We start from the raw sequence: 17952 nt of genomic DNA on the forward strand, positions 1-17952 counted from the left end.
ACAACAAACAGTAAACAATACATCAAGACATTATAATACTGGGCCGGGCCAGAGTAATGGATACAGGATTAAAAGTGCTGATGTGACAGGTGATATGTAAGGATTATAGGGTAAGTGCAGTGTACAGTGTGCAACAATCTTAGTTCTAATAAAGTGCTTCTGGGACTTGTTATTGGAGATTCCTATTCTGGAAAGGCACATTGGAACAGCCAGGTCTTCAAGTTCTTTTTCTGAAGACTGCCAATGTAGGGGCCTGTCTAAGATCTTTTGGGAGGGTGTTCCAGAGTCGGGGGCCCACCACAGAAAAGGCCCTGTCTCGCGTCCCCACCAAACGCGCCTGCGACGCTGGCGGGATCACGAGCAGGGCCTCTCTGGATGAGCAAAGTGAGCGCGTGGGTTCGTAAACGGAGATACGGTCACGCAGGTAGGATGGTCCCAAACCGTTCAGGGCTTTGTAGGTAAGCACCTGCACCTTAAATTGGGCTCGGAAAGTAAACGGCAGCCAGTGGAGCTCCTTGAACAGGAGGGTTGACCTCTCTCTGTAAGGAGCACCAGTTAACATCCTGGCTGCTGCCCATTGGACCAGTTGGAATTTCCGAGCCGTTTTCAAGGGCAGCCCCACGTAGAGCCCTCCTCTCTTTTAGAAGAAAACTAAAAACATGGATATGGGACTAGGCCTTTGTGTAATTTGGCAGACAGACAAAGGACAATGACGACTAAAACTGGATAGGATTATGACAATGCGGAATGAACTTACGGATTTCGAGCTTGGTGAATGTTGATCACTAGTTTGGTTTTTATTAGTTGTATTGTATAATTGGATTAGTTTTAATTATTTTATAATTGTTGCTGCTATGTATTTTATCTTCTTTCTTCTTCTTAGGCGATCCCTCGTTGGACGAGTAAGATGGTCTTCCATGATGGGTTTCCTTGTGGATTCGGAGGTGGCTGTGGAGCCCTATTCTTGACCCGCATCTTCTCCCACAGTGAAGGCATTGGTTTCCAGGTGGAAGGTGGTCCCGGTCGGGGTTGGCTTGACGTGCCTTCCTCCTGGCACATTTCTCTCTTTCACCCTCCACTCGTGCCTCCTCGAATTCTGCAGCACTGCTGGTCACAGCTGACCTCCAGCTGGAGCGCTCCTCAGTTTGGGCTTCTCAGTTCTCAGTGTCTATGCCAGAGATTTTAAGGTTGGCTTTGAGCCCATCTTTAAATCTCCTTTCCTGTCCACCAACCAGGCATGTAGCTGGGGGGGGGGGGGGGTTGAGGGGCTTCAGCCCCCCCCCCCGAAATTCTCATGGTGGTTCGCAAAAAGGCCTTACTGGTGCATTATTTAAACTGTTATGTTTATTCATATCATGATCTGATCACTATACTCAATATATCCCATATGCATGGGGGTATTGGGGTAATGATACAAAAAGTTTGCTAGGGTAGACCCTCTTTCACTCAGACTCAGCCCCTCCCCCCCGAAATTCAGAGCCCCCCGCAACCCCCCCTGAAAAAAACTCAGGCCCTCCCTCCACAAATCGAAATCCTGGCTGCGGGCCTGCAACCAATGTTCTGTTTTCCCTTCTTAAGTTCAGAGTAGAGCAACTGCTTTGGGAGACGGTGGTCAGGCATCCGGACAACGTGGCCGGCCCAGCGGAGTTGATGGCAGAAGACCATCGCTTCAGTGCTGGTGGACTTTGCTTCTTCCAGCATGCTGACATTTGTCCGCTTGTCTTCCCAAGAGATTTGCAGGATTTTCCGGAGGCAGCGCTGATGGAATCGTTCCAGGAGTTCCATGTGACGTCTGTAGACAGTCCACGTCTCACAGGCATAGAGCAGGGTTGGGAGGACAATAGCTTTATAGACAAGCACCTTGGTATCCCTACGGATGTCCCGGTCCTCAAACACTCTCTGCTTCATTCGGGAAAATGCTGCACTCGCAGAGCTCAGGCGGTGTTGTATTTTGATGTCGATGTTGACTTTTATCTTACTATGTGTATTGCTGGCATCAAATTGTGCCTTTTGTAAGCCGCCCTGGTTCCTCCTTCGGGGGTTGAGAAGGGTGGGGTAGAAATGCTCGAAATAAATAAAATAAATAAATAGATTTGAAAGGGACCCCTAAAGAAGGACAGTGATATGTTGCATATTCCAGAGTAGGCAAACCAGACACTCTCCACATCAACACTGACAAAGAAACAGCAAGAAATACTGTTTACTCACAAGCAGAAAGACATTACACATATTAGAAGCCAACACTTTCTCATTACTTGATTTTCCAGCTCAGGAGACTGGGCCACAGCAACGCGTGGCAGGGGACAGCTAGTATAAATATGATAACCACAGGGAAGAGGCGTGTCAGGAGAGCTCTGGGGTGTGCCTGTGTGCCGTGGCTGTGAACCGACCAGACCAAATCTTCCTTCCGCCAAGATCAATAGCCCCTTCGGAGGCTCCACCTTCCACGCCTCAGCAGCCTCAGCAACAGGACGGGAAGGCAGGCTGAGGGAGCGAGAGAGGCAGAGGCGAGAGGGCTCCCCTTCCTTATCGCAACGCCCTTTACCCCGCGAAGCAGGCGAAGACCTCGCTCTCTCTGCGCATGCGGGAAGAGAACCCCACGTAAGTCTCCTGTCATTGACACCTCTCATCTGGAAAACAAACAGAACCAGGCATTCCCATGAGGCGTGGGGCTGAGAACTGAGCTGAGAACGGAGTTTCCCGCCTCCCAAAACCCTTTTCTTTTTGCCTGAGTTTATCATTATTTTGCCTCTGGTGGCTATTTCCTCCTCCTTCCTTTTGGTTGTCTCTTCTCCACAGTGTGTATCCCAGCAATTCTCAGGCTGTTGACTGAGGACCCCTCTAATCCACTTCCTGAATCCAGATGATCTACAGCAGTGGTTCTCAACCTGGGGGTCCTGACCCCTGGGGGGGGGGGGGGGTTGTGAGGTGGTGTCAGAGGGGTCGCCAAAGACAGTTAGAAAACACAGTATTTTCTGTCAGTCGTGGGGGTTCCGTGTGAGAAGTTTGGCCCAATTCTATCATTGGTGGAGTTCAGAATGCTCTTTGATTTTTGGTCGTGTCAGGAGTGACTTGAGAAACTGCAAGTCGCTTCTGGTGTGAGAGAATTGGCCGCTTCTGGTGTGAGAGAATTGGCCGTCTGCAAGGACGTTGCCCAGCGGACGCCTGGATGATTTGATGTTTTTATCATCCTTGTGGGAGGCTTCTCTCATGTCCCCGCATGAGGAGCTGGAGCTGATAGAGGGAGCTCATCCGCCTCTCCCCGGATTCGAACCTGCGACCTGTTGGTCTTCAGTCCTGCCAGCACAGGGCTTTAACCCACTGCGCCACTGGGGGCTCCTCAATTCTCAGGCTGTTGACTGAGGACCCCTATAATCCAGTTCCTGAATCCAGATGATCTACAGCAGTGTTTCTCAACCTGGGGGTCCTGACCCCTGGGGGGGGGTTATGAGGGGGTGTCAGAGGGGTCGCCAAAGACAATTAGGAAACACATTATTTTCTGTCAGTCGTGGGGGTTCCGTGTGAGAAGTTTGGCCCAATTCTATCATTGGTGGAGTTCAGAATGCTCTTTGATTGTTGGTCATGTCAGGAGTGACCTGAGAAACTGCAAGTCGCTTCTGGTGTGAGAGAATTGGCCGTCTGCAAGAACGTTGCCCAGGGGACGCCCGGATGATTTTGATGATTTTATCATCCTTGTGGGAAGCTTCTCTCACGTCCCCGCATGAGGAGCTGGAGCTGATAGAGGGAGCTCATCCGCCTCTCCCCAGATTCGAACCTGCGACCTGTTGGTCTTCAGTCCTGCCGGCACAGGGGTTTAACCCACTGCGCCACCAGGAGCTTGCTCTTTGATTATAGGTGAACAATAAATCCTAGCAACTACAACTCCCAACTACAACTCCCAACTACAACTTGAGGTGTTGGAGGAAAGTGCTCAGAGTGCCTTGGACTGCGAGAAGATCCAACCAGTCCATCCTCCAGAAAATCAAGCCCAACTGCTCATTGGAGGGAAGGATACTAGAGACAAAGTTGAAGTAATTTGGCCACATCATGAGGAGACAGCAAAGCCTAGAGAAGACAATTATGCTGGGGAAAGTGGAAGGCAAAAGGAAGAGGGGCCGACCAAGGGCAAGATGGATGGATGGCATCCTTGAAGTGACTGGACTGACCTTGAAGGAGCTGGGGGTGGTGACGGCCGACAGGGAGCTCTGGCGTGGGCTGGTCCGTGAGGTCACGAAGAGTCGGAGACGACTGAACGAATGAACAACAACAAACAACTCCCAAATGTCAAGGTCTATCTTCCCCAAACCCAGTAGTGTCCACATTTGGAGATATTGAGTATTCATACCAAGTTTGGTCCAGATGCATCATGTGCTCTCTGGATGTAGGTGAACTACAACTCCAAAATACAAGGTCAATGCCCACCAAACCCTTCTGGTATTTTCTGGGTTGGTCATGGTAGCTCTGTGTCCCAAGTTTGGTTCAATTCTATCATTGGTGGAATTCAGAATGCCCTTTAATACTGTAGGTGAACTATAAATCCCAGCAACTACAACTCCCAAATGACGAAATCAATTCTCCCCCCAAACCCCACCAGTATTCTAATTTGGGCGTATCGAGTATTTGTGCCAAATGAATGCATATTGGGTATTTACAAGATGATTAATCACAGGAGCAAAATTACAGTTGTGAAGTAGCAATGAAAATAATGTTATGGTTCGGGGACACCACAACATAAGGAACTGTATTAAGGGGTCGCAGCATCAGGTTGAGAACCACTCATCTACAGGGTTTTTGGTCGTGTCAGGAGTGACTCCTGGTGTGAGAGAATTGACTGTCTGCCCAGGGGATGCCCAGGGGATGCCTGGATGATTTTTGATGTTTTTATCATCCTTGTGGGAGGCTTCTCTCATGTCCCTGCATGAGGAGTTGAAGCTGATAGAGGAAGCTCATCCACCTCTCCCCGGATTTGAACCTGCGACCTGTCGGTCTTCAGTCCTGCCGGCATAGGGGTTTAACCCACTGTGCCACCGGGGGCTCCATCTACAGGGTGAGGCAGCATAACTTCCTTTTTTCAAAACTTAATAAAACCCATTGTATGAATCAGAAATTTTTATTTTTTTATTTTATAATGTAGATGCATACCTAAAGTTTTGTTTTACGTAGTTTTGAAGATCAAATTAGGTAGGTGATGTCCCCCATTCTCCATACAACCCTTATTTATGGAGTGCCTTGCCAGTTGAAACCCGATCTATCCGAGACCTACTTGCTTTTTGGAAAGCCTGTAAAACCTTTCTCTTCCGACAAGCTTTTGATGGGTGAATAACTTGGGACTATGTCTGTTCTTGTTTTTATTGTATTTTAAAGTTAATTGTATTGTTTTAATCTACTGCTGTAAACCGCTCCGAGCCAAATTGGGAGTGGCGGTATACAAGTCAAATAAAATAAATAAATAAATACGTTGAGTAAATCGATTTCTGGCGTTTGTCATGTCTCTTGCCAGCATAGCAGGCGTTATGTTGGCAATTTCTTCCTGGATGTTGGTCTTCAAATCTTGTAGGGTCCTTGGACGGTTCACAGAAACACGGGATTTCAAAAAACGCAATAGAAAAAAATCACAAGGGGCCAAATCTGGAGAGTGGGCTGGCCACTCCAAATCTGCTCGAAAAGTAGGCCTCAACGTCAAAAGCACACTCCTCACTGTTCCAATGCATGATGGTGACTGAACTGTGTCAGGACAAAACGTTATACTCCCGCATCTCAAACGAGATCACTAGCGCTCTGCTACGTCTTCAACCGACTGAATGGCGCACATTTTTAAAAAGGAAGTTATGCTGCCTCACCCTGTACTTTGAACTGGATTATACGAGGGGTATTTTTTAAGTAAGGTCCGTTTTGTTGTAGACACTAGTAGTTCGTGCGCATACCGCAACGAGTGCGTGCGTCGTGTACCGGCATGCCTCGGGAACAACTGTGCTCAGTTTCCGCTCTGTAGCTAACCTGTACGGTTCTGTTCTGTGCTTTAAAAATGTTTAAGACTATCAACTCACCCTCCGCATGTGAAGTTTGCTCAGTGATACGGTTTTTGTCAGCAAGGAACCTGCCTGCTGCAGAAATTCATCGACAGATTTGTGAAGTGTACGGTGATACTGTTATGAGTGAAAGAAAAGTGCGTAAGTGGGTACAACAATTCAAAGATGTCCGTGACAATGTCCATGATGAGGACCGCTCCGGTCGCCCTTCTTTGATTATAGACGATTTGGTTATCGGAGCAGGCGGCAAGTTTTTAAAATTGGTTCAGAGGTATGATAAGTGTTTGAACAAACTTGGCAACTATGTTGAAAAATAGAGTGAAGTATGTACTTTCTGAAAATAAATTTAATTTTTTGAAATAAACTTCCGTTACGTACTTATGTTCCAACGGACCTTACTTAAAAAATACCCCTCGTATAAGTGTATATTGCCATGTTAAACATGAACCAACAATGTGATGCCGCGGCAAAAAAAAGCCAATGGGATTTTGGCCTGCATCAATAGGAGCATAGTGCCTAGATCTAGGGAAGTAATGCTACCCCTCTATTTCGCTTTGGTTAGACCACACCTGGAATATTGTGTCCAATTCTGGGCACCACAATTGAAGAGAGATATTGACAAGCTGGAATGTGTCCAGAGGAGGGTGACTAAAATGATCAAGGGTCTGGAGAACAAGCCCTATGAGGAGCGGCTTAAGGAGCTGGGCATGTTTAGCCTGAAGAAGATAAAGTTGAGAGGAGACATGATAGCCATGTATAAATATGTGAGAGGAAGTCATAGGGAGGAGGGAGCATGCTTGTTTTCTGCTTCCCTGGAGACTAGGATGCGGAACAATGGCTTCAAACTACAAGAAAGGAGATTCCGTCTGAACATGAGGAAGAACTTCCTGACTGTGAGTGCCATTCAGCAGTGGAACTCTGCCCCACAGTGCGGTGGAGGCTCCTTCTTTGGAGGCTTTTAAACAGATAGGGACTTAACCGACCCACACTGTGGTGTGGGCGTGATGGGAGTTGCTGTATAAACACATCTGCTTAACTGTTCTCATGGGGATCTACTTTAAACTGTATTAAATGAGTCTGCACTGCCTTATAATCTAGTTCAAAACTCATAGTTTAGGAGTATAAATTAATTATATGAATAGTTGATTAATATTCCTGGGAGCTTGATAGTCCCTTTATTTATTTATTGTCGTAATCGCAGTTAGCTGTTATGCTTGTTTCAATATCCAATGAAGCACTTTACGATTAGTTAATTAATATGTAATCCAATTAAATTAAGTAAAGATTCCAAGTCATAAATTAATCCCTTATGACAACTTCATTAATTCTCCTTTGATTATTATCTTCCCGAGCCGTCACACCGTCGAAAAGTTGATTGTGTTTGAAATAGACTTACAGGTTGCCTCAGCGCACCTCTTCTCTGTGGTTCTTCTCAGAATTAAAAGTGAGCTGGCTCGGCAGTATGTGCGGAGATTAGCCCGCTTCCTACGCCTCGATCCGCATTGCCTATGGCGCTCTTGCTGGGCCCTCTCAAACCTCTCCCTTGAGGGACAATGATGCTTGGGAAAATGGAAGGAAAAAGGAAGAGGGCCCGACCAAGGGCAAGATTTATTTATTTATTTATTTATTTACTTTGCTTGTATACCGCAGTTTCTCAGCCCGTAGGCGACTCAACGCGGTTCACAACAAGAGCAAAAGTCAATCGAACAACATACCATTTAAAACCATTAACAGCATAATATACAAAATAATGACACATCAATAACAACACATCAACGTCTCGTAACTAAAATCGTGATCCAATTCGTCATCCATAATTCCATTTCCTGTATTCATCATTCATTGCACTATTTATCCGAATGCCTGTTCAAACAGCCAGGTTTTTAGTTTTCTTCGAAACACCATTAATGAAGGGGCTGATCTAATGTCCATGGGGAGGGCGTTCCACAGCCGAGGGGCCACCACAGAGAAGGCCCTGTCCCTCGTCCCCGCCAGCCGTGCTTGTGATGCAGGCGGGATCGAGAGCAGGGCCTCCCCAGAAGATCTTAGAGTCCTGGTGGGTTCATAGGCAGAGATACGTTCGGATAGGTAGCTTGGGCCAGAACCGTTTAGGGCTTTATAGGCCAACGCCAGCATTTTGAATTGGGCCCGGTACCAAATCGGCAGCCAGTGGAGCTGGTGCAGCAAAGGAGTTGTATGCTCCCTGCGCTCCGCTCCTGTTAGTATCATGGCTGCCGAGCGTTGGACTAGTTGGAGCTTCCGGGCCGTCTTCAAAGGCAACCCCACGTAGAGAGCGTTGCAGTAGTCTAAACGGGATGTAACCAGAGCGTGGACTACCGTGGCCAAGTCAGACTTCCCAAGGTACGGGCGCAGCTGGCGCACAAGCTTTAACTGTGCAAATGCTCCCCTGGTCACCGCCGAAACCTGGAAGGTTGAGAAACTCTGCTCTACCATTTTCTTGGATAGCCAAGGATACCATGGGTGGATTGTATCCTTGGCTTGACTCTGAAGGAGCTGGGGGTGATGACAGTCGACAGGGAGTTCTGGCCTGGGCTGATCCATGAGGTCACGAAGAGTCGGAAACGACTGAATGAATAAACAACAACAAACAAAATTGAACTATCCTGGCTCAGTGCAATGGCATCCTGGGAGTTGTATTTTACAAGGTCTTTCCATATTTTAGTTCTCATGGACCAATAATGGTCTGTGGACCACAGATTGGGAACCATTGCTCATTGATCAGATTTGCTTGGTGCTTTAACATTAAGAGATATTTGTTTACAAGAATGAGACAAAGCAGATAAAATTGTAGGCCTTTCTAGGGATTTGTCATCAAGCTTTATTGAGCAGGATTCTACCAAAATAGGAAAACGGTACAGGCAAGGATCTCCCTTGCTCCTGACTTCAAGAAAATGGTAGAGCAGTGTTTCTCAACCTTCCTAATGCCACAACCCCTTAATCCAGTCCTTCATGTTGTGGTGACTGTAATTTTGCAACTGTTATGAATCGTAATGTAAATATCTGATATTCAGTATGCATTTTCATTCACTGGACCAAATTTGGCAAAAATACTCAATATGCCCAAATTTGAATACTGGTAGGATTGAAGGGGATTGATTTTGTCATTTGGGAGTTGTAGTTGTTGGGATTTACAGTTCACTTACAATCAAAGAGCATTCTGAACTCCTCCAACAATGGAACTGAACCAAACTTGGCACACAGAACTCCCATGACCAACAGAAAATACTGGAAGGGTTTGGTGGGCACTGACCTTTAGTTTTGGAGTTGTAGTTCACCTACATTCAGAGAGCATTGTGGACTCAATGATGGATGCCGACCAAACTTGGCACGAATATTCAATATGCCCAAATTTGAATGTTGGTGGAAGTTGGGGAAAACAGATCTTGACATTTGGGAGTTGTAGTTTCTGGGATTTATAGTTCACCTACAATTAAAAAGCATTCTGAACCCCACCAAAAACAGAGTTGGGTCAAACTTTGCACACAGAACCCCCATAACCAACATAAAATTGATAGGCCTTGCGGGACCTATCAACTTTCCGCAGGGCATGTAAGACATATCTGTTTCGACACACCTTTGATCTGTGATATTGTTTTTAAATTGTTTTTAAATTTATTGTCGAAGGCTTTCATGGCTGGAATCACTAGGTTCTTGTGGGTTTTTTCGGGCTATAGAGCCATGTTCTAGAAGGCATTTCTCCTGACGTTTCGCCTGCATCTATGGCAAGCATCCTCAGAGGTTGTGAGGTCTGTTGGAATTAGGACAAAGGGTTTATATATCTGTGGAATGGCTGGGGTGGGGCAAGGAGCTCTTCCCTGCTGCAGTTAGGTGTGAATGTTTAGCTGATCACCTTCATTAGCATTTGAAGGCCTGCCTGAGCCTGGGAAAATCTGTTGCTGGGAGGTGTTAATCTGTGCCTGGTTTTTTCCTCTCTGTTGTTTAGCTGTTATAATTTTAGAGTTTTTTAATACGGGTAGCCATATTTTGTTCATTTTCATGGTCTCTTCCTTTCTGTTGAAATTGTCCACATGCTTGTGGATTTCAATGGCTTCTCTGTGTAGTCTGACATGGTGGTTGTTGGTGTGGTCCAGCATTTCTGTTTTTAAATTGTGTTAGATTTTAGCCTGTTCTTGTAAGCCACATATATTTTTGAATTATAAATAAATAAAAATACTGTGTTTTCTAATGGTCTTTGGTGACCCCCCTGACATCCCCCACGACCCCCCCCCCGGGGTCCCGACCCCCAGGTTGAGAAACACTGTGGTAGAGTAACATCTGAACATATTGTTTATGATGAATTATGAATAGCATTATGAATAGCAAGACCCTCCCATGGATTCAGGTCACACGTGCAACTATCAGCAATAAGAGGATAAGAAATGCAGTGTGTGTAGCCACAGTTAACAATAGGTTGCTCAGTAAATTGTCTAGAATAGTAAACATCATAAAGCACAATGAGAGAACTCCACTTCCAAGGCAGGCCTGTAGCGAGGGGGGGGGGGGTGGTTTTAGGGGTTCAACCCCCTCCCCCCCCCCCGAAATGTTTCAGATTTTTTTTTAAACCTATTTTACTCACGAATTTTAACTGGTTAACCGAATCCCCATGCTAAGTCTATAAGATGCAAAAAATCAAGAGTCCCTTCAGAACTGCAAGCACTATTTCAGGCAAATATTAGCAATTTATTCACACTGTCATTACTTGCAGCAATAGCCGATGTAGTTGTTCTGGTACAGCTGTACCAGGAGCTCCAACTTTATTTGCTTTGTATTAAATGTTTGCTTGCAGTCCTAGGTTTCAGGGACTCTGCAGATAGGTGGCTTCTTCGGTTGCAGTCATAGGGCAAGTCACCTGTCCATCATTGTTAAGTTTTGATCCCACCCCTTGCTCAGGGCAATTGGGAAGGGAAGGGAGCCATTTTTAGTTAGTCTCAGCAAGGTAAGCTTATGTATAGGATGTACAAAAGCTTCAACCCTTAAGACCTTCTGGGGGAGAAAGGTCTTAAGAGTCTCCAAAGAATTTCCAGGAAAACAGCCCTAAAGACCAAAGAACTCCAGCTGGAGAACATCTACTGCCTTGCTGGTAGGTCCACTCGGTGTTCGAGATGCAGTTTGACCCGGTAGCGGAGCCCACATCAGTAAGGGTTAGATTACAGTCAGCCTGGGAGAAGTTAAAAAGGGGATTTTCCTTGAAAGGAGAAGTTATTGAAGACAGTTGCCTGTCCTTCGTGGGCAAGATTAGGAATTCACCAGTTGCCTAAAAGCTTGGAATCATTTGCTTAACTTTACTGAAGACAAGAGAAGTTTCTGTTTGATTGTTCATTAATAAAAGATTTTGTTGTACTTCTCAAGCCATCTAAAGACTGTTTGTGGTGGAAACCTCTGAGAACTTCTCCTTGGGCCCCCTGGCTTCCCGCTGGGCAAAGGTTGCACATCCTGTTCTAAAGACAATTATTTACAGGCCCAACTCGCGACAGAATAGTAGTGAAGCAACCAAGTTGGTGGGTGGGGATGTTGAATGCTCTCATTAAGGAGGCCAGACTTGGTGGATGTGGTTGACAAGGGCGGAGCTGCAGGCTATTGAAGGCTGCTCTACCCCTTGCTGTGCTCTTTGATTCAGCATGAGCTAGGAGGCAGGTTTCAACCCCCCCCCCCCCCGCGAAATTTTCAACCCCCCCTGAAAATTTCAATCCCTTCCAAAAAATTTTTCTGGCTACGGCCCTGTTCCAAGGAATGGTGTGTCTCTCGCTAAAATTGACCACAGCTGTCTCTTTAAAATGTATTGGGCACAATTTCAAATTATATTATTTTACCGTTTTTTTCCACAGTCCGTGCATAGCCTATTGCTTAACTAAATTGGAATGCAAAACTGTACAGTGGGCTATTCTATTGCAGAGTTTATCTGGAAGATAAATAATTTCTGACCACAAAGAAGCATCTAGTTCAGAAGAAGGAAAAAAATGACTGTAGTCCTTATAAGGCATTGCCATGCTACTTGAATACTGTGAATGGGTGGTTGCACTTTTATTGTTCACATTCTTTTTTTGTGCAGGCAAAGCGCTCGGAGCTGTACCAGGAAATTGCAAACCATTTCTAGCAAAGCAGAAGCAACAACATTGAGAGAAGCTGCCTCTGTAGCTAAACTTCAAGAGTGTGACCATGGGAAAGACAGGTTAGTGAACCAACTTTTTATTTTTATTATTTTTGCTAAAAGGATGATCCATGCTTTATTACTTTCTGTAGATCTCGATGGCTCAGCATTATCTGTTCAACACCATGAGAGGAGTTCCTGTGTAGTGAAACCTAGTAATTCTGTGTATGATTTCTTATTTTACAAAAAGACTCGTTTCAGATATATTATTTGGATGCCAATATAAGATAGTAATCTAAAAGACTGTTTTTATTTAAACAACGGTTTCCCGGCAGGATGTGATTAACGGGTACTTGCAGAGTATTTGGCAAGAATTCAAAGAGTTTGCATGGTATGTTGGGTCTCTGCAGACAAGGAGGGGGAACGGAAGGAAATCTTTCTTGCTTTCACTCTGTTCGTATCACTAAACTGAACTTGCAAAACCCCTATTTCATCTGTATTGCATCGGCTCACAACTGAAATCGCTGCTCTTATTTTCATAGTGATGGTGTCTGTGCAGTTAGCATTCCTGCCCTAAAGTCTGCTCAGAAACAAGGCATCCCTGGAAATAATGTTGTTCTGAATCAGAATCAAGATTACGTGGCAACCCTAAAGTGATTAGAAGAGCTCTGTAGAAAAGCTTTATTTTCTGGCAAAGCTTCTACAGTTTTATACTGTTCCTTGGCCTCTTGGCCATGTGTTTTTACATCAGTGCAATAAAGAAGAATGTAACAGTTGTTACTTTCATTAGCATTCCAATGATGCAAAACAAGCACATGCTGGGCATACTGTGTTTCTATTAGTTATACAGATTTTAAAAGCATAGAAGCTCTGCCAGAAATGAAGGTGGCATCCCTTAAGTCTCGTCGCCAGGTAATATTTCGGCTTACAACATAAGAGTCAATACAATAAGAAAAACATTATAAATCATCAATATAAAATACATTAAAATACAATTATACAATTCATACAGCTTACAGCAAAAATCAGTTCGTCTAAAAGAATCACAAATTCATCGCCATCCTCCAGAAAGGTCAGCAGTTATTGGCACAGTCATCATTCTGCAAATGCAGTATCCCAAAGCCATGTTTTTACCAGCTTTCTAAACGTCAGGAGGGAGGAGGCAGATCTAATCTTCATCGGGAGGGAGTTCCAAAGCCGAGGGGCCACCACTGAAAAGGCCCTGTCCCTCGTCCCCATCAAACGCGATTACGAAGGCGGTGGAACCGAGAGCAGGGCCCCTCCAGGAGATCTTAATAACCTCGATGGTTCTTAGGTGAGAATCCGTTCGGACAGGTAAATAGGGCCAGAGCCGTTTAGGGATTTATAGGTCAACACCAGCACTTTGAATTGTGCTCGGAAGCTGATTGGCAGCCAGTGGAGCTGGCACAATAGAGGACTAGTATGCTCCCTGTACCCTGCTCCCATTAGTAATCTGGCTGCCGCTTGTTGTACTAGTTGTAGCTTCCGGGCAGTCTTCAGAGGCAACCCCACATAGAGAGCGTTGCAGTAGTCTATACGGAATGTAACCACGGTGTGGACCACCGTGGCCAAGTCAGACTTCCCAAGGTACGGGCGCAGCTGGCGCACAAGTTTTAATTGTGCAAAATCTCCCCTGACCACCGCTGAGACCTGGGGTTCCAGGCTCAGCGATGAGTCCAGGATCACTCCCAAGCTGCAAACCTGCGCCTTCAGGGGGAGTGTAACCCCGTCAAGCACAGGCTGTAACCCTGAGGGGATGAGGGACAGGGCCTTCTCAGTGGTGCCCCCCCTTGTGGAATTCGCTCCCCAGCGAGATAAGATCGGCATCCTCCCTCCTTTCTTTTAGAAAAAAACTACAATCGTGGTTGTGGAGCCAGGCCTTTGGTTAGTGGGCACAGCAGCACTTTAGACACTGAACCCAGACCACAGGACTGTTACGACAATTGGAAACGGCTATGTGACTATGTGATTATATGGCTATGTGATTATGTGATTATAATTAATGTTACTGTTTTTAATTTGCTATATATTATGTTTTTACATTGTGTTACTGATATTGTGGCATCGAATTGCTGCCTATGTTAGCCTCCTGAGTCCCCCCTCAGGGTGAGAAAGGCGGGGTAGATCTTAATTTGGTGGGAAGGTGGCATATGTTTAAAAAAAAAAAAAAAAAAGCAAGTAAACCATATAGTTAACTATGAGGGGTATTTTTTAAGTGAGGTCCGTTTTGTTGTAGACACTAGGAGTTCGGGCGCATACTGCAACGAGCGCGTGCGTCGTGTACCGGCATGCCTCGGGAACAACTGTAGCTAACCTGTACGGTTGTGTTCTGTGCTTTAAAAATGTTTAAGACTATCAACTCACCCTCTGCATGTGAGGTTTGCTCAGTGATATGGTTTTTGTCAGCAAGGACAAATTTCTGCTGCAGAAATTCATCGACAGATTTGTGAAGTGTACGGTGATACTGTTATGAGTGAAAGCAAAGTGCGTAAGTGGGTACGACAATTCAAAGATGGCCGTGACAACGTCCATGATGAGGACCGCTCCGGTCGCCCTTTTTTGATTACAGTGAAGTCTTAGTTATCGGAGCAGGCAGCAAGTTTTTATGAAGAGGGTATTTTAAAATTGGTTCAGAGGTATGATAAGTGTTTGAACAAACTTGGCAACTATGTCGAAAAATAGAGTGAAGTATGTACTTTCTGAAAATAAATTTACTTTTTTGAAATAAACTTTTGTTGTGTACTTATGTTCCAATGGACCTTACTTAAAAAATACCCCCCGTATCTCCCTCTACGTCCCACCTTGCAATTTAAGATCTACTGGGGAGACCCTGCTCTCGTTCCCACTGGCTTCGCAAACGCGTCTGGTGGGGACGAGGGACAGGGCCTTCTCAGTGGTGCCCCCCCTTGTGGAATTCGCTCCCCAGCGAGATCGGATCGGCGTCCTCCCTCCTTTCTTTTAGAAAAAAAACTAAAATCGTGGTTGTGGAGTCAGGCCTTTGTCTAGTGGGCACAGCAGCACTTTAGACACTGAACCTGGACCACAGGACTGTTATGACAATTGGAAACTGCTATGTGATTATGTGACTATATGGCTATGTGATTATGTGATTATAATTAATGTTACTGTTTTTAATTGGCTATATATTATGTTTTTACATTGTGTTACTGGTATTGTAGCATTGAATTGCAGCCTATGTTACCCGCCCTGAGTCCCCCCTCGGGGGTGAGAAGGGTGGGGTAAATCTTAATTTGGTGGGAAGGTGGCATATGTTTTTTTTTTAAAAAAATAAGCAGGAAAACCACATAGTTAACTATTTTTGTGTAGTTTTGCTAACTTCGCACAAAAATGGGAGTGGCATTTCCAGATAGTGTCCCTTCTCTCTGCCTTAGTTTTATATAATATAATTAACAACAGTCTCCATTTGGATTTATGTTTATGCCAAAATATATAAAGTCTTTTGACTATTTCAGCATCTATTTTAAAGTTATGGGAACCCTCTGTGACCTTTTGTTTTGTTTTGTTTTGTTTTCATTGTAGTTTTGCCTTTGTAATTTCTTCCTTGACCTTCCTCAATAGTTGTTCCAAGCCTTCGTTATTTCTGGTTAGCAGTGTGATGTCATCTGCATATCTTAAATGATGGTGTTCCTTCCTCCCGTTGTCACCCCTCTTTCCTCTGAATGCAATTCAGTTTATAGATTATGTATTCTGTATGAACTGTATTTGATATTATCAGATAGGGTGATAGCCTTGTCTGATTGCCTTGCCAAATGGAAATCATTCTCTTTCTCCATATTCTGGTGTAGAGTTTACACATCAGGACAACCAAATGATGTGGTGCAGTCATTTCTTTTAGTGTGCGCTATAATATTTCATAATTTACACCAGTGTTTCTCAACCTGGGGGTCGGGACCTCCGAGGGGGTCACGAGGGGGTGTCAGAGGGGTCACCAAAGGCCACAAGAAAACACAATATTTTCTGATGATCATGGGGATTCTGTGTGGGAAGTTTGAGCCAATTATATCGTTAGTTGAGTTCAGAATGTTCTTTGATTGTAATGAACTATAAATCCCAGCAACTACAACTCCCAAATGTCAAGATCTATTTTCCCCAGACTCCACCAGTGTTCACATTTGGGCATATTGAGTATTCGTGCCAAGTTTGGTCCAGATCCACCATTGCATGAGTCCACAGTGCTCTCTGGATATAGGTGAACTACAACTCCCAAACTCAAGGTCAATACCCATCAAACCCTTCCAGTGTTTTCCATTGGTCATGGGAGCCAAGTTTGGTTCAAATCAATCGCTGGTGGAGTTCAGAATGCTCTTTGATTAGAAGTGAACTATAAATCCCAGCAACTACAACTCCCAAATTACAAAATCAGTCCTCCCCCAACCCCACTACCATTCACATTTGGGTGTATTGGGTATTTGTGCCCAGTTTGGTCCAGTGAATGAAAATGCATCCTGCATATCAGATATTTACATTATGATTTATAACAGTAGTAAAATGACTGTTATGAAGTAGCAATGAAAACAATATTATGGTTGGGGGTCACCACCACATGAGGGACTGGATTAAGGGGTCAGGGCATTAAGAAGGTTGAGAACCACTGATTTACACAATCAAAGGCTTTGCTATAATCTATAAAACACAGCCTGATATTCTTCTGAAATTCTTTGGTTTGCTTCATTACTCATTGTATGTTTGCAATATTATCCTTAGTGCCTCTTACTTTTTTGAACCCAGTTGAGACATCTGGTATTTCTTGCTCCACACATTGTAAAATTTTGAGCATCACTTTGCTTGCATGGGAGATTAATTCAATGACCCAGTGGTTGCTGCAATCCTGGTGCCCCATTTCTTGAGACTAGAATGCAAATCCAGCATTTCCAATTTGTGGGACGCTGTTTTGTTCTCTATATTTGTTGCCGATTTTAGTTAGACTTTGAATAGATTCTGTCTGTACAGCTTGAAGCAGCTTTATTGATATGCTGTCTGTCCCTGGTGACTTATTTCTTCTATTGCATGAAAGTGACTTCTACTTTCTAATTTCTAAAATTGTGGTTCAGCAGCAAAAAATAATAATAAAAAAATCCTTGGATGAATTTGCATTCTTTCATTTCTTTAATATGGTGCTTCAGCATATTGCTTCCAAATGTTATAGATTGCTTTACTGTTTCATTGCTTGATATTAGGCCAAATTTCCTCATGTTTGGTTCTGCCCTGTTTGCTATTTTAGTATTCTAGTCACTTATGGTTACCAACATGTCCAGGTTTTTGTATGATCGATTGCTTCCTGGAGTTCCGGCATGGAATCTTTCAGTTTCTTCCTCTTCTGTTTCTGTAGTTGGAATGTTAAACTTGTATTAGAATCATAGAATCATAGAATCAAAGAGTTGGAAGAGACCTCATGGGCCATCCAGTCCAACCCCCTGCCAAGAAGCAGGAATATTGCATTCAAATCACCCCTGACAGATGGCCATCCAGCCTCTGTTTAAAAGCTTCCAAAGAAGGAGCCTCCACCACACTCCGGGGCAGAGAGTTCCACTGCTGAACGGCTCTCACAGTCAGGAAGTTCTTCCTCATGTTCAGATGGAATCTCCTCTCTTGTAGTTTGAAGCCATTGTTTCACGTCCTAGTCTCCAGGGAAGCAGAAAACAACCTTGCTCCCTTCTCTCTGTGGCTTCCTCTCACATATTTATACATGGCTATCATATCCCCTCTCAGCCTTCTCTTCTTCGGGCTAAACATGCCCAGCTCCTTAAGCCGCTCCTCACAGCGCTTGTTCTC

At 44.6% G+C, this 17952-nt stretch overlaps 1 protein-coding gene across 1 annotated transcript in view; it reads left to right on the forward strand.

The window, feature by feature from the left end:
• The first annotated feature begins 2427 nt into the window (after window positions 1–2427).
• Window positions 2428–17952, forward strand: part of GLIPR2 (GLI pathogenesis related 2) — a 41720-nt gene continuing 26195 nt past the window's right edge. Inside the window, exons 1-2 of the mRNA XM_067470149.1 lie at window positions 2428–2601; window positions 12100–12219. Of these exons, the coding sequence (XP_067326250.1) occupies window positions 12207–12219 (13 nt within the window). The 5' untranslated portion in view covers window positions 2428–2601; window positions 12100–12206. The remainder of the gene's footprint in view (window positions 2602–12099; window positions 12220–17952) is intronic.

This window comes from Anolis sagrei, chromosome 6 (assembly GCF_037176765.1).
Source record: "Anolis sagrei isolate rAnoSag1 chromosome 6, rAnoSag1.mat, whole genome shotgun sequence".
In the NCBI taxonomy this organism is placed as follows: domain Eukaryota; kingdom Metazoa; phylum Chordata; class Lepidosauria; order Squamata; family Dactyloidae; genus Anolis; species Anolis sagrei.